Consider the following 27722-nt stretch of genomic DNA (forward strand, 5'->3'; position numbering starts at 1 on the left):
CTCAGCAGCCTCTTTCCATAACAGGCTTGGTTGTTACGGTTATCGTTTCTTGTTCAGTGCTCGTTGGCAGCTTTCAAAAGGTGGACATAAAAGGTTCTGAGTGGGGTTGACATGCCTTTTGGAATCTGTGTTGAGAAGAAGGAATGTTGATCGAGTGGGAGTTGAGAAGAAGTCTGCTCTTTGGTGATCTAAGGATACACAAAGACACACGAAACCCTGAACACTTAAGGACAGCAAAAACAAACAGGACGTAGTTTACCGAGTGGTTGCAAACGAGGTTCTGGAAGACAAACAATCCAAGTAGTCTGTGAACATGCTTGTGATGCAGGACTTTAAGCGGGACATGACTGCTCCCTGAAATCTTACTAGCCACTTTAAAGAGGCCACTGTGTCCTTATTGCTTGCCAAAGTCAAGTTCCCATGCCAAGCTACAATGCAGAACATTACAACTGATTCAGTAACACTAATTCTCCTGTCGGGGAGAATACAGATCCTTTGGCATTCCGTTTGGTGTGGTCACAGCATTAACAATGCCATTTCAAATATTCATTAGAAACTTATTTATTTATGAAATATTTTCCCGGAAAACCTCACTGCCAGTGGTTTTTTTTCTCAACCAAGAAATAGTGCCGATGGAAACTGTTCCGTGTGTGGTGGGGATTATCCAGAGCAACAGGGACACAATGTTGCCGATGAACTTTTTTTTTTCACAACCAAAAACTAAATTAGATTCACCTCAGTCGCATTTAACTTGTGGCAGAAGTCTCGGAGACAAGTATCTCGGTTTTATTGTTATTGTTAAAAGTTCCATATAAATAACGACCACAGCTGGTAAGTCAGAATATAGGCATTTAAAAAAAAAATGTAAGCGATAAAACGATCACGTTAGGAGACATTCAGAAAGATGAAATAGAATTTCCATAGATGCTCGACGACGCACCGAAGGCGAGATGACGTGAACATCTGGTGCACTGTGTGTGTGTGTACACTAACGCGGTGGGAGTTGTGATGCACACGGCCGGCGTGCAGGAATTTGCTTTCATGGCGGCCGTACTGTTGCCTCTGCAGTGTGTGGGGGCGGGTGTTTGTAGAGGCATCATTCGAGCGTGCCACACGACGCCACGGAAGCTCCGCCTCTAACGCTCAACCATGTGACCTGTGTGAACATCTGTGTGGCGCTCTCTTGGCTTCTTAGGCAGATGCTCTGTGTCAACGGTCAACCTGCCCAAACACGTGGACTCTGTTATACACAAGCGACTGTCCAAGTCCTCTGCCACGCTCTGGAACTCCCCCAGCAGAAGTAAGGCAACATCTGGAATGCCCCACCAACCCCTCCCCCTACCATTTTAACTGTGCCCGTCACTGTGCCACGCCGACTCCTGCGAACCCGTTCATCCCGTGCTCCTCCCCTTCATGATTTCAGTCCCACTCTTTTGCTTGGTGGTTGCCAGCTGACCCATTTCTAACTTCAAACCACTTTGAGTTCTTTTTGTTCACTCTCCAGAATTTGGGTCAGGTTTTTGTCCTGCGTATTTTTCATATGGGTTATGTGCTTTTGTTCACATTTTGTTGTGCTGTCTTTTTCACTATCCTTTTGTTGGTTCATCGTGTGGTGATGGTCATTTCATGTGTCTGCACGGTCAAAGATCCTTGTGTGCTCCCTTTCAACATGTTGGATATGGGATGTTTTTTTTGTTTTATATTGTCTTGAATGCTTTATTGGTGATCCGGAGGTGGGTTTGTGATTTATAAATGACAAATATGTCTTTGAATTATCTTTGGTGTCTTGCAATCAAGCTTCCTTCATGCTGTGGGTTTGAGCAGCCTCACGTTAACCAGGTCATGTTGTACTCCTGCAAAGAAAGGAGAAACTTCAGGACTTAAAAAAAAACAAAAGAAAAGTTAGTGAGTGAGTCAGCATTTTTCAGGAGATAATTTATTCGGAAAATGCCCCGGAGCAGGTACTGTTCCTCCAGAAAAATAGATGGGTAGCTACTCTCTTACTGCTCTCGGCCTCCTCTCCACCTGAACACTCACACACCATGTCGGTGAACATTCACTGCAACGTCTTCTTCATCCTGCACCTTAAAGCCAGAGAAGGACGTTTCACCTCCAAATAAATACAGATGAGTTTTCACTCTTCTTTGGCTCTGTGGTTATAAATAACTGACTCACTGTCTAAACAAGCATTTCAAATAAGTCTCTTTCTCTTGCCTGATACCACCACAGCCCGAGGTAATATTATTATATCTTACTGAGCTGATTGTCTTTCTCTTCTAATCTCTTTGGGTGGCACTGAGGTGCCTTCTTGGGGCTCTGTGTATTTGATTTTACGGCGTGTAGATATCCTGCTACAAGAACCGTAACTTAAATACCTCTTTCTGTTCACTTCCTTTGGTGACACGCTTTAGACTTTAAAGGTGAACTCCTGAAAAGATTGATTTCAAACGGGCTTCAGTTCCTCTAGTTTGACCACTGTTTGGGGCGTGATAATCTCAGCAGAGTTCTGGTTCAGCTGAGGACATCAATTGCAGACATGTTTTTATCAATCCGTTCTTCCAACCGGCAGCGCGTGGCCTGGCACTGAGTCCGTGGGAGAGCAGCATCGTCGACCGGCTGATGACGCCAACACTGTCCTTCCTCGCCAGGAGCCGCAGTGCTGCCAGTGTCCTCAAAGATGGCAAAGATGGTTGTAAGTTTGGAAAGAAAGAACATAAATCCATTAGATCACGCCGCCGTATGAATGTCGGCGCGCTCTAATCGTACGTCACCTTTCTCCCCAGACTCTTCTCTCTGCCCCCGCTCGGCCTCGGCCAGTCCCCTCACCTTGTGCGCCCACCAGCCCCACCACCGCTGCTCCGACCGCTGGAGAGTGACGTCCAGCACACCCGACATCACCCAGGGCCAACACAGACGGAGCTCCACACCCGTAAGTCTGCCCAATTAGGAGACCCACAGGGCAGAAGCTATCTTAGTTACGAAAACGCAAGAAAAAGCTGTTTTCAAGTATAAAAGCGAAGCAACGGCCATGAAATACACAACAGCCGATTTTGTTCTTCGAGAGTGGATACGCACAACCTGTACCAGACAGTGGCTGCATTGTTGTTGCCAAAAGAGCAAAACATAGTGCCTGACTCGACTCTTTTCCTATAGAACAACCTAGAGTGTATCTGGTCTTATTTTTGAGTTTTAATCATACTTAAATGTTATCTTTGAATGCCACATTAAAATATTTAACTGTGTTAACCCGTTTTCATCTTTTTTTGTCATTCAGATGGATAAAAACAAGAAGGAAAAGAAAGACAAGGAACGGGAGAATGAGAATGAGAAGAGTGCCCTGAGTAAAGAGAAGGTGCTGAAGAAGAGACAGTCTCTACCCAGTATGAGACACCGACCAGATCCAAGGTAAAACAGTTCATTTGTATTTATTTATTTTTACTTTAAGGCCAGTCAGTTAATAATAAAAAAAAACGTATGTCCGTCATATTTACCACTAACCTGGTTCCTGATCTCATTAACCAGATCTCTAATTATGATAATGAAGAATTATGTTTTTGGGCCTGCAACATTAATTTCATAACTAATTGATTTGTCAATTATGTTTATACAGCAGTTAATCATTTAGAAAATATAATACGCCTGTGCCTAATAGCAAAGGCTATTTATTTTTGCAATATCAAAAGAGAATGTCAAAGTTAAGAATACAAAATATTTTTTCTTTCCCTCCTGTTACCTTTATATTTACTATCATATTTTACCTTTTGGGTTCAATTTGACGCCAGCAATTAAAACCTCCAGAAAATTATTAGAATTAATATTGTTTTATGTTTGTTTGTTGACTTAAACATTGAATAATTAATCCTAAAGCGGGGAGGTGTAATATTGATTCTTAAATGCAAGGATTTGCTGCCCCTTTGTGTTTTATCAGATTATCTCTGAATTGTGGAATTCTGTTTGAAGACACAATACTGACATTTGAAGATTAAAACTTGGATTCTGGGAAATCACAACAGCATAATTTCATAATGGCAGATTAATCAATCATGGAAAGTTTCATCTTTAAGTCATGGAGGTATAGATTGAACATTAACATAGTTGATCTATGGAAGGCAAGTTGAAACCTTGTGAAAGGTCCAACTGAAAAATGCACCATAATGTACATAATGTAAAGCTACAATCTCCACCTAAAAACATATAACATTTTCTTAAAGAACCATTTGAAAAATCTGACAATAATCTGCTGCTTTGATGTTTGCCACTAAAACCATATTGTAAAACAGGTTAACCATAAAAGCCCCTGACCCACAGCTTGTTGTGGTCGACAGCTGAGTTAGGCAGAGAGACCATGTTTATAACGGCATATTTCATGCACTGTTTGAGGCCAGACATGAAAGATCCCGAGATGAGCGGCTTTTTCCTCTCCACTGGCCACTGAAGTGCATCTATGGCAGATGGGATGGAATAGGTGAAAAAAGTTCTCTTTGATTGAGCTTGGTAAAGCTGTCTGTGTCAGGGGGCAAGAGGAAATAAAAGATGATGGAGGTTTCCCGTTCCCCTTGCTTTGTCCGTGTATCGCTGGGATGCTGACCGAAGGGTGCGTTGTCTGCTTTGAACCTGTTTGCTAATGTCAGTTTTTTTCATGACATGCGTCTCGGTTGTAAACAAAGGTTTCAGCCCACGGCTAACACACTAATGTGTCCAACAATAATTGATGCTAAATTTCCAATTTGCCATATATTTGACCCGTGAATTGTCCTCTCTTACAGCCCGAGTCCTTTATCAAGACCACGGCCGTCACCCCCCAAGGGTAGAACTGCCTCCCCCAGCCCTGCTGCCTCCCCCAGGCCTCCATCCGCACGTGGAAGCCCGTCAACCCCTAAAGGACGACCAAAAAGAGCCAGGACCCCGGCCAGGCTAGACCACCGCACCTCCTCCCCCATCCCCCTCGAAAGAGTGAAGGAGCCTCGCAGGCCCGCAACTCCCGAACAGAGAAAGAGTGAGAACAAGAACACATTTTGATGGGGATTATTTCTGTTTGGGTTGGATTGAAAAACTCACTCGAGCTCTAACCCTGCACTTTTCATCAATTTAGATCCTGTAGGATAGCTCCAGGTTTAAGGAACATTTCCTTCTCAGTGAGTTGTAATTTCGGATGGTTCAGGTATTTAGTGAGTTGAAACGGTGAAAACAGAAAGTCAAACTTGTTCCCAGTCCTTATCACCCAATTCTCCACCAGCATTGATCCTGTTAATTATGATTTTCTTTCTTTCTAGAGCATTAGCAGGTAACTTGCTTAACCGTGAAAAAAATATTTGTTCACGGTCCAGTTACTATCTTATTTCCACCCCCACTTTCATCAGTGATGGAGATTGATCAGTTGACATTGCCTCACCTATGTAGGACTGGATGGCCGAGCATTAAAGGGGTTGAAAGCTGTGGCACAAGCAAGCAAGTGGACCTCGAGTACATATTTTTATTATTATTTTGTAGATTAGTATACAGCACGATAATCAAAATGTTGTCAAAACTTGTCATCTCCACAGCGATCAACTGTCCTATTTGTTTTTATCATACAGTATATCTGGATTGTGGGTAGCTTCCCTCCATGTCTGTCATGCTGTCTTTTTGTGTCTCTTCCTGTTACTGGCCAGACAAAAAGTTTAATGGAACGAGTTAAAATCAGTATTTCTTTCAAGAAGCAATGTGCAGCGATGATCATGAGGCTTAATTAGCCATGAAAACAAAGGCAGTGTGAGCCACACACAGCTCCACAGGCACACACACCACTTCGAGGCTTCACTAATCAGCCTTAATTATGCAAATACCAAATTCTTAGAGTGAAGCTGTGGTTGTTTACAATTTCCAGATGCTGGGAACAGACTGTTTCACAGTGAGGAGAAACGGCTGCGCTTGAATGTGTGAATAATGTTTGATCAGCAACACTTTAAGAGTCATCACTTGCCGGGAAGCATAAATAATCACATCGCAGAACTCTGTCAAGTCACACAGCACAAGATATGTGTGTCCTTGTCCTTTAACACTCACGTTCCCTGTGGCTCCTACCATCGCAGTGTCCTCGGCCCATCCCTCGAGCACGACCGTCAGAACCGCCGCAGCTTCCGCCTCACCTGAGCCGCTCCATTCGGCTCCTTCTGCTCCTGCGTCGTCTCCGTCGGCCAAGCCCATGGCGGGCACCAACAGCCAGGAGGAGGCAGCTCGCATCATGGCAGAGAAACGGCGACAGGCCCGCGAGCAGCGGGAGAGGGACGAGAAGGAGCGCCGCGAGCAGGAGGAGAAGGAGAGGTCAGGGGTTTTATTAATACGCCTCGAAACACAACCAGAGATGATGGGCCCAGTGTTGACGTGGCATTGTCGTAGATCTATCGAGTTCTTTCACACTGCATGAGAACAAAATAAATATAAAGTATAAATAAACACGCCTGTGTTTTTGGGGACTGGCAGTCGTTCCCCAGCTTTGTTCCCATTTATGGGTTTGGTCTTTTAACCACTCGCTACTTGATTTTCTCAAGTATATTTAATTTGCAATGTCACCCTCGGACATATAACATATGAACTAATGCTCTAGTATAGAATCACATTTTTGTGTGATTTATTGGTTTATTGGTTTGCAAGACAATCCACACCTCGGCCATTTGGCTTTTTCCCATGTAATCAATAAAAAAAAGGCTCCATGCAGCTTCCTTTATTCATCATTTATGTCTTACTAAGACCTCACCCGACCCTGCTCGTGATGTGTAGAAGTATTAAGAATGGGATGGCCTGTTGATCCAAACCACAGCAAGTCGCTATTTACTGCTTGGAACGTGGTGGGATCACTTGTTGGCACTCGTACTTCCAATTGTTTCCATCTTTGTAAATAGTTTGGTTTCCTGTTGCTTGTGCGTGTAAACCAAAGATGAAATGTCCCGTCAATGGAATAATTAACTTTTTTGTGTTGTTTACATCATTCAAAGGACTTTGTGGTGAATACTTACCCTCAGCCTCATGTCCTCTTTAGGATCCTGAGAGCGGAGCGAATAGCTCTGGAGGCAGTGGAGAGGGGACTTAGGGAGGAGGAGGCACGAGCCATGGCCAAGGAGCAGGAGAGACGGGACGAAGCCCAGCGCCTGCTGGACGAGAAGGAGGCCGAGGAGAGAGCCAACGCCGAGCAGGAGGAGAACCTGCGCCTCCAAAAACAGGTACATGGACGGTCAATGCAGAGAGCGTGCTGGAATAGAAGCGGCTGGTGAGGTTGCAGTGGAAAGGTCTGGTTAGTCGGATCAGGGGGAAAGGAACTTGAAGCTCATAGCAGGGACAAGTTCCTCTATGCACCACTGTGAGAGTTGTGACCGCCTTTTTAAATGCACTCCGTACACCATTCCCACGCACGGCTGTAAACACCGTGCCACAAACGTCACTTGTTTATTGGCTCAGCCGCTCACGCCACTGACCTTTATGAGAACGGGCAGATCCAAAAGCATAGTGCGGTATGTTCTACTTCGGTGGGATGTTGTCGTCCTCTGAAGGAACGTATGAATCCAAGCTGGTGAGCCGGTGGCTAGACTGAATGTGTCCGATTTTCTCTTCAGTGAGTCAAATAAGCATTACGCAATATTGACTCTTTCTGTGTTTGTCGACGTTGTCAGGGAGAAGCGTAGGAAAGAACTAGCGATGCTTGATCAGTAGAAAGACGACATGTGACTCTTCATTCCAGTACTGGTCTATCCTGTCGACCTGTAATATGATCAGCTCCCGCACGCTCTCCTCTGCAGATGCTGGATGATGCTTTGCCGCCCCCTTGTGGTCTTTTACAGAAGTGGTGTTTGTGGTTAAACGTGATCCGATATAATGACCCAAAGGCTCGAGTATTGTATTTCACTTTGAGTAATCCTCCAAAGACTTTTGATGTCGAAAATAGATCTTCTTGGCTCGAAGGTCCAGGAAAGTATTCATTTTTGTGGCTGTAAACAGTAATTGTAGAGAGCAACCACACCCTTGTTATGTAAAAGACGGGTTATTTTGGCTGAGTTTCTTTTTTTTCTCCATTCTGCCGGCATTTAAATTCTGGTTGTATTCTGGCCCGTGTGTTTCAGAAGGAGGAGGCTGAGGCGAAAGCCCGGGAGGAGGCGGAGAAGCAGCGTCTGGAGAGGGAGAAACACTTCCTGAAGGAGGAGCAGGAGAGGCTGGAGAGGAAACGGGTAAGGCTATTCAATCTGTCCTCCCATCACTTCTGCTTTCAGCCAGGTGACCCCAAAAAGGAAATGCGCATTTAAAAAAATGTATGTAAAACTTCAATTCATTAATTACTCGTCATTTGCCAGAAATCCATAGCTAGATGTTTTGAGGAAGAAAAAACTGCCGTAAACATTGTTTTTGTAGTTTGATTGCTCTGCTCTCAACTGCATTTAGCTCCCCCAGTGGAGGTATTATGGTCTGTATTATGTTCACTCCGCCGTCTGACGGGACAAAAGCAGTTGAGACCCTGAAACCAAGACGAAAGATGTTTTGGGCTTATCCTGGATTGGTTGTCTGCATGCAAGCATGCAGGGATTTGGGGCTTAGACTTTGTGTTTGTAGATATATATATATATATATATATATATATATATATAGAAATAACGACTTTTATTTGAAATATTAATTTTGTTCTTCAAACTTGTAGTTCAAAGGAAGGCTCGTTTTATAGCCTCTCTCACCAGCATAACTGTTTTCAGCTGTTCTAACATAATTGCATGAGGGTTTTCTAACCCCTCCGTTGGTCTTCTAAGGCGATGAGCAAACACAATGTACCATTAGAACACTGGAGATGGGTCTCTATACATCGATGTAGAGATTTCATTAAAAAAGACAATTCCACCTAGAATAGTAATTTACCACATTAACAATGTATAGAGTGTATTTCTGATTAATTTAATGTTATCTACATTAAAAAAAACAGCTTTTCTTTGAAAAATAAGGACATTTCTAAGTGACCCCACACTTTTGAACGGTAGTGTGTATTTTATATATATATATATATATATTAATGGAGACCTCCCTGTGCCAGTCATCAGTGCAGATCTTTTTCACATGTCTGCATGGGTTCTGTGACCATGACCATCTACTCCAATATGCCACCCACACCTCCAGTAAGCCCACGCTTCTGTGGCAAAGCTCAGCCTTTCTGTCCACTACACTGTCCCCGTCTTATCGAGGCCGACTCGAGCCGGGGCCGCATGCTGGAATTAGCCCACAAGAACAGCACGCCCTCTGCCCCAAAGACTCCCGGTTTGGTTACACTGTACGACACACCGTTACCCACGGTGACTTCTACCAAAGCTGACCGGACGACTTTTGTTATCGCCTCAACAAAAGAGAAGTTTGCGAGCACATTTGGTGCACAGGTGGTTCGAAGTATCCCGAGGGCCGACACACCCACGCCTGTGTGAGCTGACCCTGAATAATCTCGGAATCTAAAAATGCTTCACTTTTATGATTGGCAGCCGGAGTTATGGGCTTACTGTCCCAGACTCTTAGTGTCCTCAGATCGAGTGTGCAAACGGACCGCATACAATGCTTTGTACTTCTGCGGACTATCGTATCCTCTATCCTACTTCACTGTCTGACCTTCCTGCGCTGTTCATCCCGTTGCATACACAAGTTCAGCTCCATCATTATTCATTATTATTACAACTGGATTCTATTCACTTCAAGCCAAATGGCTTAAGATAGCAGACAGGAACAGCATTGCGCCGGTGAAGAGGAGCAACGAACAGCGACATGTCGAAGTGAAACAGTGTGTGGGCTCAGTCTAGCCCACTCAACCTGACCCCATCCTTAACAGCTGGAAGTCTTTATTTGGGATCTCTTGTGTCCGCCAGAATAGAATGTATAGAAACTCTAAAAACAAACTCTGAACTAGAACGGGCACTCGGTAGAGCGCATACCTTCGCATATCACAAGATTGGGCATTGAATTATGAACATGTTGGCGTTAGTTGCACGCCAATTGGATAAAAATGACCGTGCTATGGTAAAAAGAAGATTTTGACCTTTTCATGACCTTGACCCGATCGATCCCAAAATCTAATCAAATGGTCCCCGGATAATAACCAATCATCCCACCAAATTTCATGCGATTCAAGAAGATGTTGACCTTTTTCATGACCTTGACCTTTGACCCGATCAATCCCAAAATCTAATCAAATGGTCCCCGGATAATAACCAAACATCCCACCAAATTTCATGCGATTCGGTTTACAACTTTTTTTGTTCCGCGACTAACACGCATACAAATAAATAAATAAATAAATAAATACACGGCGATCAAAACATAACCTTCCACATTTTCAATGCGAAGGTAATAAGTTCTGTTTTTGGTGTTTTGGTCCATGTGGCATGCTCCTTTTGTCTTATCGCTGACTTTCTTTCGTCAGCGTTTGGACGAGATCATGAAGAGGACGCGCAAGACGGACGGCGGCGACAAGGTACATTTGCAGTTCCGTTTGAGCCGAAGCAACAGGCGGAAAGTTGACGCAACAATATAAATGTAATTTCCTCCCATCTTCACAGAAAGAGACCAAGTCCTCCCCTCTCGCAAACGTCAATGGCAAAGAGGCCGAGAGCAGCAAAGGTAAGCAGAACATCCGTCTGGCTTTTTAACAAAAACATCCTCAAGTAATGGAGGGAACTTAATAGCCACTGATTAGCCCTTTAATCACAGGAAGCGTTCAGGTTCAGATCTCCCCATTAATGTGCTATCTGTGAAGGGATGAGTCAAAATCCACTTTAATTTCCTCCTCTATGCTCCAGTTTGCAAATCCACATCAACTACAAGGTAGATTTTTGATGGTGTCTGACTCATCCCACCTTTAGGCGGATACTTGTTGACTCATGAATGCACCGTCCCCCAACTGCTTCCTCTACCTCTTCCACATGTTATATAAACAGTTACAGGTACTTTTATTGTGGGTATTTCCCCTCATTTCCCTCGCGAGTCTTCCTCACACCAGAGCCCTTTGTATAGAAGCTTTATTCGATTATATCTCCACCTCATATCCTGCACAGCTGCTGTCTGAGTTCTTCTTCTTCTCAGTACAATAGGACCCATGTGTGCTTGCTTGTTGTCCGCGCTGAGGGACTTGGAGAGGAAGAGTGGGCTCATGGCAAGAAGCCTGCTTACTTTAGAAAGAAGTAATAATATCAAGACGCACGTGATGTTGCAAAGGCCGGACCAAAATCCACTCTTCCTACAACTTCTAATTCATCTCTCCATTATCTGTGGCCGCTTATCAGATTAAGGGTTGGGGGGGGGGGGGGGCTGGAGCAGATCACAGGTGACAGAGACAGACAACCTCTAATTCAAGTTAATTTAAGTCAATTTTATTTACATAGCCCAGTATCATGAATCACTAATTTCCCCTAGAGGACTTTACGATCTGAACAGGCCGCTCTTTGTCCTGAGACGAGCTCAACCAAAGAAAACAACATTTTAACAGGGGAGGGAACTAATGGAAGAAACCAACGATATCAAGAAGCATATAACTTGCATATCCTCCTTAGATGAGTAAGATGAAGAGCTTCATTGTGGCCTGTAAGATATGCCGTTTGCCAATGTTCCCCCAATGCGGGAAGACATTAGCCAGACACTTATGTGGTCGGAGGCCTGGCAGGCATGCCTCCATTCTAGTCAGGGGTGTGGAAATCAGTCTCAACCACAGCCAAGTTGGGGGGGACTCACAGGAAAAGATGGCCCCAGGGAAATGTGGCATCCCTTTCTTGCCCGTTAAAAGTTTTCCTCACGTAGTGTGGGTTTGAATATTGAATCATTGTGTGTGTGTGTTCACGTTGCTGTGCATTGTTTACTGGATACGTCACTGTTTTACTCCATCTCCTCTAGCATCTGCTGATTATCAGCCAAAGCCAGAGATCATCCTGCCCAATAACATGCAAGGAAATGGCCAGAGCAGCGTCAAAGAAAGGTAAATGTGCCCGTGTGTTGATGCGAGACCACCGTGAATCGTATAAACCGTGTGTGCCAAAACATTCACCCATCCATCCAGCCTGCCGGAGGTTGCACTGTTGTAAACTTCCACCCTCTCCCAGGATGACAATTGTTTACGGAGGACTTGAATTGAGGGTCTTCTTGTGTTTTCCGTTGGTTTCTTGAAACATTTACCCTTTTGTATTTGAATACGCTTCTCTGGGTATATTTTAAAAGGCTCCCGCAAATGGACGTCGATGGAATGACTCATTCTCATTGAAACATTTACCCTTTTGCATTTGAATTCGCTTCTCTGGGTATATTTTAAAAGGCTCCCGCAAATGGACGTGAGTCACTCTGACCCGTCATCATAACTAAAACCATATTCTGCCCTGTGTCTCCCCTCTATAGCAGCCCCTCACTCCCAGTGGTCAACGGGATCCAGCCCACGAGGCATGAAAACGGTCTATCCACTAAAGAAGACACTGCCCACTTTGGGGATATCATCCATCTCGCAAATCACGGCAACACCACCAACGGAGTACGGGATAAGTCTGACAACGGCATGGCCACCGAGCCCATCCTCACGTTTGAGAGTGAGGAGTCTTTCATGAAGAAGGCAGGCCCCATGAAGCCTCAGCATGTTGCAGGTACAGAGTTACAACCGGCTTTGCAACACATGATGTCAAAGACTTAGACTTTAGATCTAAAGTAAGGCATTCGTGAACATATAAAGGGAGTCGAAGAAAAGAAGGATAAAAACTATGAAAAGCATTTATGACAACGTGGCTACTGTGACATGATGTTCCACCACTGGTGACAATGTGCAGAACAGGACTGGCCATCCTGTGTTAGGTTGTGGGTAAGTGCATTTGAATCTAGAGCCAGCAGATGATAGGATAATCACGTAGAGCTTTGCATTAGAACTGGAAGGAGGGGGAACATTTTGACTACCAGCACTTATTGAAAATAAACCTTAACCAACTATAATGAATAAATATATATATACATATTTATTATTATATATATATTATTTTTATATATATATATATATTTTTTAAAATATATTATTTTTTAATATATATATATTATATTTTGTTATATATATATATATATATATATATATATATATATATATGTTTAAAAGAAAAGTGATTCTAAAACTCAAAGCCAACTAGTGCAGAGAGGCCAGAATAGATGTAATATGACCCTTCATGTTGTCAGTTAAAGGTCGAGTGGTATTGTTTTAGATGAACTAGACATTAGCTTCCAGCTGAGCTGTGAGTAAAATGTTTTAAGTAGTCTCGAATAACGACATGGCTTAAAGGTCCGGGATAGTTTACAAACCTAATTTAGGCTGTCGTCCAAGGTTCCAGGCGGCGTTAGATAATGCTTTCTTGATCCACAGAGATCAAAATTAATAATAAAAAAAAAAACTGATTTCAAATCCGAGATCTCCACAAAGACCCGATTACAGACGGTATCCTTTTTATTAGTACCCCAACAACTATATTTCGAGTTGAAGGATCTCGGTTTGCCAAGAACATCAATGTACTAATCCGATCAGTAACAGCAAGCAGAGCCACAGCTCACTTGTAAAAAGTGTGTGTGCTGATTTCACACTTGGCCAGGTGTACGTTACCCAGGATAGGCTGCTGGACAAGGCACCACAGCGAGTGCTGTTGTGTTTGGCTCGAAGCGACTACCAGCCCCAACGTGTACTCCATAGGTCATCTCTCTAGTGAGAATGAGTACCCCCCGATGAGAAGGTGGTGTGGCACTGAGACTCCATTTACACCCTCAAAGGGGTGGCGATGAGATATGGAAGAACTAGTGGAGGGAAGGGAAGAGAAAACGGGGATATCTTTATCCTGATGACAGCTTTTATGCAGCAGCTCCACTGACTTGGGCCTGCTCCCAGACAGGAATTCCTAGAATAGCAGTGGCGATGAGGAGACCCTATCCACTAGTCCTTCACTCTGAAAGGGCTAGAAACAAGACCCCGTGGCAATTAAGCAGCATATCACTATGCCTCAACGTCAGCAGCACCCTGCAGCGAGCTCTTAATCCTCACCTGTTAGAAGACTCGCCAGCAGTCAGAGATGCCAAGTCAACAAGCGGAGGGAGAAGCGCTCCGACATCTCTCCTGAAATCACTCGACTTCCCTCTCTTTTTCACTCCTGTAAAATCGGGATACTCTCGACCTGGCGGGACATTTATGATCAGGGTTTATCGATATTGCACGTAACCTCATGGTCGGCGGTTTATTTTTAGTCTTGCTTCGAGGGTTTAATTTGAATTGAGAATATGTTCGTTCTCGGCCTATTCAATCGTAAACGTACGTCCCACGTTGGCCTCATTCGATGACGCGATGGCTTTCCCGAGAGACCTTTCCGCCACCCTCACGTAAACGAGACGGTTTGCGCTAACGGGCTCATGCCCCCCGTAACGCGTTTAACATCCTGCATTCCGTATCGTCAAGAGGTCAGAGGTTTACGGAGCCTGTCATTGCTCATTCCGTGTCATTTGACCTTTGCCTCCCTCTCAGAGGTCCTGTGACATGCTCCAGCCTTGACGTGCTCGTCGCCGCCCGGCCCCCCGGAGCGTTTCCCGACTCCTGCCAACAACGCATGAATGGGGGAGCCTCGTGAACTCTGCCAACCACTTTATGACACTTTTTATTTTTAACGTCCCTAAAAGCAAACGGACTTCCCTGTGAAGATGAAGCGGGCCACAGAAGAAAAAGATGAAGATGATGATGATGATCCAGCATCAGGACAGAAAATCAAAAGACACCGGGGGTGAAAGGTGTTGCTGCATGCAGCACGGGTGCATCGGTGTTAACGTTTGTGGCATAGATCCCATGCACCTTAAAACTCGATAGCATCATCCTTTGGACATTACAGTACGGCTGAGTAATTATTACCATACGCCGTCTGTGTTTTGTTTTTTTTCTTTCGTTATTTAACCGAAAGAGAAATGTAAAAGACTGGGTACATTTTTGTGAATAATGTAAATTAACTGTGTGATGAACAAAGAAGATCTGTGGTTTAAAGTTTAACGTTACTCTGCTCTGAGTAGACCCTCGAAATAAAACCCAGGTCTTATACATCCTGGTCTGTATAAAGCTACATGTAACAGTTTTTGTAAAGTTAAATAGAGAAACGGCTTCTTACTGTCTGCAAATCTCTGCTATGAAATGGTTGTACGCAGAACTGGACGAAATCACGAGTGTGCAACTTCACAAATAAGAACCCACTGGTAATTTAAGCTCAAATCCATAGAAACTGGGATTTACTCCACCATGTTGTTCCTCTCGTATGCATTGAGATTACATGGACTCGTATGTATCTGAAATGCCGGTGTGTGTGTGTATGCTATGATTATTTTGATGTGCGTTGCAGCGTCTGTGGGAGCATCTTAAGTCTTATTAAAGGCCAGCTGTCCAGTCTGCCGCCTCCTGGTGAACTCTGTTTGACGAGCTCAAGGAAAACAAAGCAAATGATACAGATGTTCCCAATGAAGTATTGAATGTCACCGTCATACCGTTTCAGGTTCATTCATCGAAGAAAAAAAAACGGCGTAGGAATTAATCCTCGTTTTTTAGTTTTTTATTTCACAGCGTTGTAGTGACTGTTTAATTTGTGTGACTTTCCTGAGACTATCTCGACTTTTAAAGATAGACGGCCACTCAAAGACGATGAGTGCCCGCTAACCAGAGGAAAGCACAATTGGAGATGAGACCAGAAGGCCTTCCAAGCGATGTGCAGGCATGCGAGTTGGCTCAGCTGTCCATTTTGGTCTCCTTTTACTAAATCCCCACAGGGGGTACATGCCGTTTTAACTGCTGCCCTTTTCTCTACATAGTGGTGACCAGCAGGAGGCCTGGCACACTGTTTTTTAAGACAGCTGAAGGGGATTACAAGCACAATTTATGTCCCCCTTCTGTCAATTCCTCAGACATACACACTGATCATCATGTTGAAGTTATAGTGGTTTAAATGACATATTGCCCCTTGCCAAATGTAACTGTAACTTTTGATACACAGACGGGCACTTGACTCCCAGTGGGCGTCATCCGGGTTAGATAGATAGATAGATAAATACTTTATTAATCCCCAAGGGGAAATTTGTCGTAGCAGTAGCAGCACCAATAAACTAAACACACGAGAATAAAATATAAAATATAAAAAACAGGGATGAAAGATATAGATGAATACAAGAAGTATAAAAAGTAAAATATAAAATAAAATATATATGTATATATATAACATATATGCATACACAATACACAATACAATACTAATGACAAATTACATTAAATATACAAATATTAAATATGTTTGATCACCATGCGGCGGAAAGCTCTGAGCAATGCATGCAAACTCTGTTTGAACTAGCTACCTTTTTTTAGAGGGAAATGTTTTTCAGCTAAATTAAACAGAAACCTGGAGGCTTCCATCGCCGAGGAGACCCATCGACATCGTGCATGTGAGGAAGATTTAAAGTAAGTGGAAACCCCGTTTTGTTGACGCATGGTTGTTTCCACTGGAAAACAGTATTATTCTTTACAATGTTTTTTTTATTCCTACGAATTACCCCTCAATCATCCAGATGCTGACGGAAAAAAAAGTGCATCGCTTCTATGAATGGCTTTTTTTTTTCCTCGCCATTACGACCAACATATTTACATTAATAATTCAATTCAATTCAGTTTATTTGTATAGCCCAATTTCACAAATTACAAATTTGTCTCGAGAGTACACAATCTTCTACATACATCATCCCTGCCCAAAAACCTCACGGACAGGAAAAACTCCCAAAAACAACTCGGGAAAAAGGAAAAAAAGGAAAAAGGAGGGAGAGAGGAGAGAGAGGATCCCTAGGATGGACAGATGCAATAGATGAGATGTGTGTGTACAGGACAGATTATTTAGGAAAATAATAAATAATATGAATGATGTGAATGAGTATAATGATTCCAGTAGTAGGCATATTCCATCCTGGAGACACATCCATCAGGCAGGGGATCAGGCGGAGGGGAGGGGGACAGTCTCAACAGGACAGAGAGCAGTCAGCAGAGTGAATGACCCGACCGAGACGATCCATCAGCAGATTTATGCCATAGGGTCCGAGGGTCCCATGAGCCCCAAGTCCCCATGAGGAAAGCGACAAGGAGAAAGCAGAGTTAGAGATTGAGAGATGAAAATTCATGATGAAGGAGGAGAAAAAAAAGAGGAGATAGGAAAAAGAGCATCCTAAACGCCCCCCCAGTATAAGCCCTATAGCCATCAATCAAGGGCTGGACACAGGCAAACTTGATTCAGCCCTAACTATAAGTCAAAGAGGAAGGGATTAAGTCTCTGTCAAAAGGGAGGTGAGAAGTGCTGCCTCACTGAAATTGGTGTGGTTCCATAAAAGACTAGCTTGATAACCAAAGGATAACTGGCTCCTCTCTTTTCCAAGACTCTAGAAACTACAAGTCTCCCTAAGTAGTGTGAGTAGAGATCTAGTGTGGCAAGCTAGTATACATGCTCCTTTTAAGAGATATATAAATCACCAATCAAGGCTTTAAAAGTTAGAGAAGATTAAGAAAGTTATTTTGATTTTACTGAGGCAAGTGCAGCAGGCTAGTGCAGGAGTGGCAGCTAGTAGTGGAGTGATGTGATCTCTTTTCTTAGTTTTGAGTGATAACAGATGAGCTGGAGCAGATCCTAAGATTTATTAGGTGTAGCCTGCTAATAGCAGTTGATAATCAGTCTCGGTAACCAGTCATCCAGTAGATTTAACGCTTTTTTTTTTTTTTTTCTTTAAGATGTTTTTGAATGCAGATGCTTGCCATGATGAAAATGATTTAAGAAGATTTCGTATGAGATTTGCTTTAGGAGTCCTAAATCAATGAGTTACAGGAGGAGTTACTAGAGATTCTTTACAGTGGTGTTTGATGCCAGGGCAGAATCACTGGATTAGAATACATCAAGCTGCCAGGCACCTCTGAGATTAAATCTAAATAGTCTTTCATTAACATCTTTTGTTTGCAGGTTTTTATGGGTTTATGTTTTTACATGTTTTATGTTTGTTTTTATGAAGAATTTTTGGCTAATTCATTTTTTGGTTGCTCTATAGTTGAGTGTCATCTGCATAGTAATGAAAGTTTATGGAGTGTTTCATAAAAATTTATAGGTGTTTCTTGAAAGATAATACAAGTAAATATAATTAAGCAAGGAAAATACAATTGGTCAATTGGAACCAGAAATACAAACTGAGACATCATCTCACATTTGCTCATAGTTTGAATATGCAACAGCCAGGCTTCCTTAAAACAAATATATAAACCTCTTCTGACTCATAAGTGCACGTTTTCAGTACACTGGACCACCTGCTGGTAAAAGCTGTATTCATCAGCCCCACCAGAGGGTGCAGCACTGCAGCACGGAGGTGATGGACATACTGTTGCATGACTACTCCCCCCCCCCCAATACATTTCTCTAGATTCATGCCGACTCATTAGTTTGATTCGCCGTGCAAATTTACATTTACACGCACATCCAAACATTTCCAGAAAAGTGCAGATGCATTTAAAAGTCATCGTGTCTTCTGTATTTGTGGACGCGGTCTGGTCGAGCCCCGCTCATGTGTAGTGCTTCTCCGAGGGGTCTGGAGGATTAGGAGGCACTATTTTTAGGCAGGCGTCAGCAAGGCAGTGCACAGTTACAGGCGGAGGGAGGAAAGATTGGGGGGAAAAATACTTCAGTTAAATTTGTGGATTGTAATCCGAAAGCTGCTAATGAAAGGTGCTTTCTGCCAGTTTGCCAGTTAAGGTTAGTGCCCCCCCCCCCCCCACACACACACACACCAAAGTGTGTGTTCATGCCATGTTACCGAGTCACCCGTTAGAGTCACACTCCAGATAAGATGACCACTGCTACAGTTATGCATACATCATAACCATCAAAGCCCATGCACCAACCTCTGTTTCATGTTTATGCTCCCCCCCCCACCCCTCTCTCTCTTTATCTGCTCAGCAACAGGCTCCCTCTCCAGCTGCTCTCACATGGCATTATTGACAGGGCCACAGAGAGGCACAGCGAGCCCGTTTGGTGATCCTCCTCTGAGCTGTCGGCGCAGGCCAACCATTCAGCTATTCAGGAGATGGAGAGATTTAAGAGCAACCCCATCAGACAGGGGCTTTGATACCACAGAGCTGACCTCAGAGGTTTCACAGAGAACCCCGGGCTTCACATCCTATCAGGGTGGTCGCTCGGTACGAGGAGCAGCTGAGTCTAAGCAGGCAGCTGTTGGACGGTCCCAACCACTTGGGTGTAGGAACTCTTTGAGGTTCTTGCTGAAGGTATGATGTTCCACCAAACCGCACGTCTTTAACGAGCCTGACCTCGGTGCACTCTGCATCCACATTATTGCGAGCTGAAGACACATGTTTTTCTTTCGGTACATGTGAATAAAAGTATGTTCTGAGAAAGTGTGAACATATTTATCGGACAAGAGATTTACCGTGAGGATGCTTTTGCTTAGTGGTTGATCGGTATTGAGATACATAATTTAACAGCTGTAGCAAAATGTAGACCCGAGTAACTTGCCAACTAATGTTGATTTTTGCACCACAGCAGTTGGTTGACGTAGGACAGGAGTAGTGAGTTCAATTTGAGAAATAGTTGAAAGGGACCTTGGATGATTGAAATGTGAGAACATTTAAAAAGTAGGTCACACAAATGGAATTAAAAAAAACTAGAACAGAAAGTAAAAAAAAAAAATTTAAACATGTTAAAGTCATAGAAAGGTATGTTTGAAATAATGCCATTCAAATAATATGCTAACGTTTTTTTAAATGTCTTTAAACAGTTATTGTATCGTAGCTAAATAGCTATTAAAAATGTCAGAAAGTAGGTCATAAAAAATACAATCGTATTGCATGCCATATAAAAAGTAACAGGATAGTATACAATTTCATAGTATATAATAAACCATATACATTTCAGAAAACCTATCATACTCGGTATGCAATGATAACATTGAATATTGTAGATGTCATAGTTAGTAGTTTGACTTTTTGTATTTACATTTTACATTGTATTGTATGTTGTAAAAGTGATAGACAAAGTAAAGTATAATTTGCACCCCAAAAACCAAAAGTATATTATGTCAAAAAGAATTATATATATATTATATATATATATATATATAAACATCACAATACTATATATATATATATATATATAAATAAACATCACAATAATATATATACATATATAAAACATGTGTTAAAAGTTAAAGTATAGTATATGGAAAATAAATCATTAAATACAAATATTGTAAAGTATGTCCAAAGAAGTAATAAATGTAAGTTAAATGTAAGTTTATTATGTAAAAAGAGAAAATATGTCTTGTAGCATATCGAATAGTCATACAGTCATAGTATTTCAAAAGTCATGAAAAAGCAGTTGTATAGTAAATTAAAATGTGTAAAAAGGCGAATGTTATAAAAAGTCATGACGGTATGTTAAAGTACTGGTATAGTATGTCGGTAAAAAGTAATGACAAAAGTAATTGTTAAAATAAGTAATAGTATGTCAAACAAATCAGAAAGAGTCATAGTATAGTATGTCGAGGTCAAGGAAAAGTCAAAGAGTCATGAGAGTGACATTTTTGTTGCATACTATATTTTCAATGTCTTCCATAAAATTGTCAAATTAAACTATGTCATAAAAAGTGATTGTCCATGCTCTAGAAAAGATAATAAAAAAGCCAGTGGACGAACCGGCCTTGTGGCTCAGAAACTCCAGCCGAGCGTTTTTGCATATAGAGCATTACCGTTTGGATTGCAATGCTCTGTTGTCGCTTTAATTTGGAGCTAGAAAGTTTTATAGCATCACAACCAATCAGCTCGCAGAGGACAAGCGGCCTCTCTTCTGCCAGCTTGCAGCCGTGGTTATTTTCAGTTCATGGGATAACTGAGACTTAATCCCAGTTGCACACTCTGTGCCAACTACAAGAAGAGTTTTCTTTTTGTTCCATATGGAGGGAAACTCTAAAGCTCACGAGGAGGAGCTCATGAGGAGGAGGAGGAACAGAAGGGGCCAAATATAAAGTAGAAACGGGATCCTCTCTGGTGTTGGTTTCCGTTAGTGTTGGCTCCGTATAGTCAAACTCCCAGAGAGGATTCCTCTCACTGTTGGTTTCCATTGGGAATCTCTGTCTCTTTTCATGTTGGAACAAGAAATCAAAAAATATAGTTTTGAAAATAATGACTTATTCCTTTGGTCCATTAAGTTAACGACACTAAAGGCACTAAATCGTGTTTATTATTTTATCCTGCCGTGGGGGGAAAAAGAAACTGCACAGGCGCTCTTTAAAATAGTCTTTTATATTCCAGTCGTTTAATTTCAAGGCGTTAAGGTGTTGTTTGCAAGTGTCTGGGTGTCTATCTGTGTGTGTGTATGTGAGTGTGAGTGTGAGTGTGTGTACGTGTGTGTGAGCGGCAAACATACAGAGAGAGAATGTCTGTGAATCTGTGTTTGCATTCCCACAATTGTGTTCGCATGTGAGTTTACGACTGTTTTTTTAAGTGTGTGTGTACGTGTACGTGTATGTGTGTGTGTGTGTGTGTGTGTGTGTGTGTGTGTGTGTGTGTCTGTCTGTGTGTGTCTGTGTGAGTGTGAGTGAGTGAGAAAGAGCCAGAAGCAGCGATTGTGTATGCATGACACATGAGAGCAGCCGTCCGGGACCCTGGAGAGTAGAGGGTAGCAGAGAAGAGGGGGGGGGGGGCTGAAACTAGCCTCCGCCCGGCGACAGTGGCCCTGAGTTGTCGACTCTGTCACAGTGAAAGCATTTTGGTAGTGGAAGGAAAGTTTTAAAAAAAAGAAAAAAGGTGACACATTACTGTTTCACGCCACACTGGGTCAAAGAGCACGCCTCGCTTCAACAAAGTGAGAGGAGCGCTAGTGAAAGAAGAGAACGAGAATGAAAATGCATTTACATAAACTGCCATAAAACAGCAGGTGAGCGAAAGAAACACCCGCATTTGATTGGTGAATAATGAATTGTTTAACGAGCCACCGGAACCAAATTATTTCAATGCATTTTTCTTCGTCTTTGAGGTGTTAACATCGTGCCACATAGTTTGCTTTTCATCAGGCAATTTTTTTTGTCGTTTGTTCTCACAGGGATACAAATACAGATGATAAATATGATGGCCTCCTGTAGGAAGCGTGTACATACATCCGAGTGTACTTGCACAGTCCTGCTGTATTCGTTAGGATGACTAATGCTTTATCAAACAATATTCATGTACATATTTTAAAAAGTAGCTTTTAACAATTAGAAAAAAGAAATTCTCTCCATTTCCCAGTGGAGAAAAACAGCTGCTTCTCACTTTGAAGAGAGGAAATTCCCCTTTTGCAAAGCATTGTGACATCCATTTCCCCCCCTCAGTGTTCTGCATATTAGAGGAAGCTAGTTGGCTGACAGTGCTGAACACTGGTGACATGTACTGACTTTGCAGTACACCACTGTCACCTTTGCCTTGTCATGTTGTATTTGAGTGCTCTTGTATAGTTCATATTGTTACTTCTATACAATTAAACCCCGGGGGTTCAATAAGGCTTATCTTATTGTATGGTTATATTTGTCAGATCTCATCCCATGTAATCATTTCAAGCAGGACTCTGGTTGAAATGTAATTTCAAACAGATGATATGAAGTCCCCTTACTCTTTGCAGCATGTTTTGGGTTTAAGAAATGTAAATAAAAGGAGGACATGGGAAGAAATACACTGTGAAACTTGAACTGAGAAACAACAGTAATATTTAAAAACCCTAGCTGTGTGACCATACAGCACAGATGGACATCATAAACTAAGTTATCATAACCCGCATTATGCTAATCGGAGTGACATACCCAACCTGAAGTGTAGAAATTTAAAACAATAATCTCCTTTTAATTCTACCGTGACTCCAGAGTAATGCTAGCAGCCCTGGGTGACGTGTCAGTTAAGCCTGTGAGCTGACATTTGCTCATCAACAATAACAACCAGTACAGCTGATGGGACTGCTGATGATTGGCCATTAAACCAAAATATTTCACAAGCATCTGATGATGATGCTGCATAAAAAGTCACCAATGTCATTTGAATGTATCCTTCTGGGGATATGAACATTTTCAACACATTTCATGGGAATCCACCCAATTGTGCACATTTCACTGTAATAGTTGTGATATTGGGCTAAATTGAATAAACGTGTCTGGAAAATAAAACCACAAATATGAAACTTTTAGTGACGTAAGAGAAAAAGTCCAGATATCAATAAATTCATCATCGATGTGAAAGTCATCGCGATATTCAGTCAAAACATGAAGCCACGTTTTTCCCGCATCCTCTCGGACCAGCACTAATTAAAAATAAACTGCAGCTGCCTGCAAGAGAGCCGGGTCTTGCAAGTTCACGTTCTAACATCATGAAAGAAACAAAAAGCGTGCACCCTAATTTTATATTTGAATGTCAGCTGATAGAGACCCGCAGAACCCACCTCAGGGTCCTGACCCCGAGTCATCTATTTGCTCACTGGCCTCTGCCCTTCTGCCCTGTGTTCTCAGATTCTCATTTTGGGGTTTGTTCAGCAACATAGCAGCTGACCCAAAGTCCGTCTCCAGAAGGCCACTTCTGCTGCTCCACAATGTCGAAGCCATCGGATCTCCATTTTTTTGCGAGATAGAGGAGTGTCAGGTTGCAGATGCCTAATCACTTCCAGTAGCGCCAGACTGCTCGGCTTCTTTTGAGAGTCCTGCAGAGGTTTTGAACTACTCCCCACATCCACCCCCTCACCCCCCGCTGTTATTTGCCAAGCAAGGAATTGGCTGCCGATGATTGGCGTCAATAAAGCCACCGGGTTGGCATGGAGGAGAGTAAGCTGGTTCCTTTAAAACTGCTTTGAACTTGCACAACTCCGATCCAAAAACAATAGGTGCAGCCAAGATGGGCTGCAGTGTGCCAGAGAACTTGTGCTTATATATACACACACACACACACACACACAAACAAACGATAAAAAGTACTGAGGGGAGCAACATGCTTTGCAAAATGTTTGTCCACATTGTTTATGTGGCTAATTATCTTCGCATTGAAAATGCGGAAGGTTATGTTTTGATCGCCGTGTATTTATTTATTTGTATGCGTGTTACTCGCATAACTCAAAAAATATTAAACCGAATCGCATGAAATTTGGTGGGATGATTGGTTATTATCCGGGGACCATTTGATTAGATTTTGGGATCAATCGGGTCAAAGGTCAAGGTCATGAAAAGGTCAAAATCTTCTTTTTACCATGTCAATTTTTATCCAACTAGCATGCAACTAATGCCAAAATGTTCATAATTCAATTCCCAATCTTGTGATATACGACATGTCATAATGACCACAATATCCGGTATCAAGTTACATCAATTTACAATTCCCCACACTCATGCCAAGTACCAAAAAAGTGGCTGTGGCGAAGGTATGCGCTCTACCGAGTGCCCGTTCTAGTTTACATTGTGGTGGAACTCAAGGAGGAGCACAGTGTGTTCCCATGTGTATCTGATTGCCCTTTTAAAAAAACTAAACCATTCAAATGAAATGCAAGAAGCGGATTATCGCTTCTGCTTCCAGCATTTCATTTATTTGGGTTGATAGGGGAGATAGATATGTGCAGGGATGAAAAAGAATGGCGGCGCACTCGCATGGCGTCATGGATCAAAGTCAGAGAGTTAGATGAGGCGAGCAATTTATTTGTCCCCTTGTTGTGTTTCTTAGGACGCGGTCCAATGACGATCGATGGTTATTAATCACTTGCAATCGCACATTTTGGCACAAAAGAAATTGTCCTCTCTTTGTTTGTTCCCATGACGAGAAAAGCCATTGAAGGAGGAACATGAGAACCAAACATCTTCTACATGTGTTCTTCATCTGGTGTGACAAAGGCCCTGAATCAAAATTCAGTCAAACAGACAATCTCAGCAGGCTGTGGGAGGTTGAACAATACTTGATGGGAACAGTTCCGTGGGTCCAGTGCCAGGGTCCGTCCTCATGATGCAGAATAAGCCAAGCATCTTTGCACACAATGATCATAACACATTTCCCAAAGACTGGTCATGCATAATGCGTGTATGGGCGCAGAGAGGAAGTCGAACATGTGCAACATCGTGGGTTTTCATTGGGACCGTGGGAAACACGGACCACGAGTCCGAACTGGGAGAAGACTAGAGTCATATTGATCGAACCACATCTCTCGAGATACTTTCACATAGATATTATTAGTATTGCTACTAAAAAGTTGCACAGGACTGACGGCCATTGCATGACTTGGATCCTATTGGATAAATGAATTCACACCATTACATAAAATAACTAGAATGGGCACTCGGTAGAGCGCATACCTTCGCATATCACAAGATTGGGCATTGAATTATGAACATGTTGGCATTAGTTGCATGCCAATTGGATAGAAATTGACCGAGCTATGGTAAAAATAAGATTTTGACCTTTGACACGATTGATCCCAAAATCTAATCAAATGGTCATCGGGTAATAACCAAGCATCCCACCAAATTTCATGCGATGCAAGAAGATGTTGACCTTTTCATGACCTTGACCTTGACCTTTGACCCGATCGATCCCAAAATCTAATCAAATGGTCCCCGGATAATAACCAATCATCCCACTAAATTTCATGCGATTCGGTTTAAAACTTTTTTTGTTATGCGAATAACACGCATACAAATAAATAAATAAATACACGGCGATCAAAACATAACCTTCCGCATTTTCAATGCGAATGTAATCAAACTCAGATGTCATGACTTTAGGTGTAAAACCATTGCACACAAACTTTATTTGACTGTTCTTATTTCTTCGAGGAATTGACAGACACAAAACTAGTATGTAATAGGTTAAAGGGGTGAGACCATTTAACAAAGTCTGCGCCCTTCCCATGAACCTGTAATAGTTGTATCGTTTATCATTTGGGTTGTTTTACGAGAGGAACACTTTCGGAGTGCCTCGCGAGTTTGCAAAGGTGTGATATATGTTCCTGAACCCCACGGCCTTTGATGTGACGCCGACACACACACAGCTCGCCCTCTCCTTCTGCCCCGAAACAGTCGGCGAGGAAAACCTGCGAACGCTTCCGTTGTATAAGGTGTGTTTGTGAGCTCGGAGGACGTCGCGCGTATCAACAACACGAGCGAGGGAGTGACGGAAACGTGCGGGACAAACACGGCCGCTCTTTGCGTCATGTGTGACGGTGAGCGCACGTGCAGACCTGTGCATGTCTCTGCAGCACGGATCAGACGGGAGGAGGGGGAAAGGAGGAAATGCAGCTTCACTGAATCATGGAGCAGAGCCAAAAGCCACAAAAGTCGGTCTGGACCTGCATCCCTGTAGCGACGTCTAGCAGAACCGAGCAGAACAGAGCAGAACAGAGGGTCTATTCAAACTTAACCATTTTCCCCTGGCACAAGTTGGAGGGGGTTTAAAATGAGATCACTTTTTTTTTTTTTTTTTTGCCATTGCATGAAAAATTGTGAATACAAAAGTCCTGAAAAACAAAAAAAGAGTGTTTTTCCACCTTCCGAAAGCGCAGGTGATCCTTATGTGTCTTGTGGTTGAAGGTAATCAGGTTTCGTCGTGTACATCTGTTGAGGACGCAAGACGAGAAACTCAAACGTGTCGGAGTTGAAGTTGATGTGGCCTCATTTTTTCCCGGTGGAGTTGTTTCTTTTCGGAAGTGGAGGGCACTGGAAATATTTCCCTCGCCAGAGTAAAGGCGGAAGAATAAATTCACAGTGTGATTCCAGTTTGACACTCTTAAATCCACCTTGCTTCTGCAGCACCCGTCTCTGACGTGAATTAACTTGAACTCATAAATACACTTTAGTGACAAAAACAACAACTATAGATGCCCAACAACCACAATTTCCTCTTTAAACTCCTCCCAAGCTTTACATACTCACTGATCTTAATCACAAACTGTTTTGCCTCCCAGGTATTCATGCAAATCACAAAATGCTTCAAAAGAGTGAATAATGTGGAAAGTATAATATTCTCCTCATGCAGAAAACAAATATGGCCCACATGCTTGCAATAAATAGCATACATAAATAAGCGGGGGGATGGATGAACCACATACAACACGAAATTATACCTATAAATACATCTCCAGTGCATATGGTACACTCAATCACACTGTGCGGCAGGTCAGGAGAAGGCTCATTATGACTTCAGGGATTCATCGGGAATTGGTTTTACTCACTTGCTCACCTTTTTAAATGATTGTTATTATGGATTTTTTTTTTTAAAGATCCCAAAAAAATTGAGTTTAACCCTTAGTTTGTTTTCGGGTCATTTTTTCCCAAATAATAATTACACCTCCCTCCATTTTTTTTTTTTGATCATTCAATGTTCTCCTGTTACCTTTATATTTACTAACATATTTTATATTTTACCCTTTTTTCAATTTGAATAAAAACCTCCAAAAAAAATTAGAAATAATATTTGTTTTCCAAATTTAAGTGTGAGGCACTTGGCACTGTTGTTTGACTTTTGTTAAACACCGAAACACAACCAAACATTAAACATTAATAATTAACTGGGCGGGGGGAGGAAATGATTCGGATGTAACAAAAGTTAAGGCAATTACATAAATACAACTAAATATCATCAGCATAACGAGAGATGTAGTATCTTGTTCCCTCTGTAGGTTTACCAATAG

The 27722-nt window shown here is 42.4% G+C and overlaps 1 protein-coding gene across 5 annotated transcripts in view; it reads left to right on the plus strand.

Moving 5' to 3' along the window:
* The window catches only part of map7d1a (MAP7 domain containing 1a), a 45070-nt gene extending 29658 nt beyond the window's left edge, over positions 1–15412 (plus strand). For 4 of the 5 annotated variants that reach the window (XM_056443545.1, XM_056443542.1, XM_056443543.1 and 1 more), the window contains 13 exons: positions 1196–1300; positions 2570–2692; positions 2784–2929; positions 3275–3405; positions 4767–4996; positions 6072–6303; positions 7019–7199; positions 8094–8198; positions 10415–10465; positions 10551–10611; positions 11878–11959; positions 12373–12611; positions 14510–15412. In XM_056443545.1, the coding sequence (XP_056299520.1) occupies positions 1196–1300; positions 2570–2692; positions 2784–2929; positions 3275–3405; positions 4767–4996; positions 6072–6303; positions 7019–7199; positions 8094–8198; positions 10415–10465; positions 10551–10611; positions 11878–11959; positions 12373–12611; positions 14510–14520 (1697 nt within the window). In that variant the 3' untranslated portion in view covers positions 14521–15412. The remainder of the gene's footprint in view (positions 1–1195; positions 1301–2569; positions 2693–2783; positions 2930–3274; positions 3406–4766; positions 4997–6071; positions 6304–7018; positions 7200–8093; positions 8199–10414; positions 10466–10550; positions 10612–11877; positions 11960–12372; positions 12612–14509) is intronic. The other variant, XM_056443544.1, reaches the window with a different exon arrangement.
* The last annotated feature ends 12310 nt before the right edge of the window (positions 15413–27722 follow it).

This window comes from Pseudoliparis swirei, chromosome 22, assembly GCF_029220125.1.
Source record: "Pseudoliparis swirei isolate HS2019 ecotype Mariana Trench chromosome 22, NWPU_hadal_v1, whole genome shotgun sequence".
In the NCBI taxonomy this organism is placed as follows: Eukaryota; Metazoa; Chordata; class Actinopteri; order Perciformes; family Liparidae; genus Pseudoliparis; species Pseudoliparis swirei.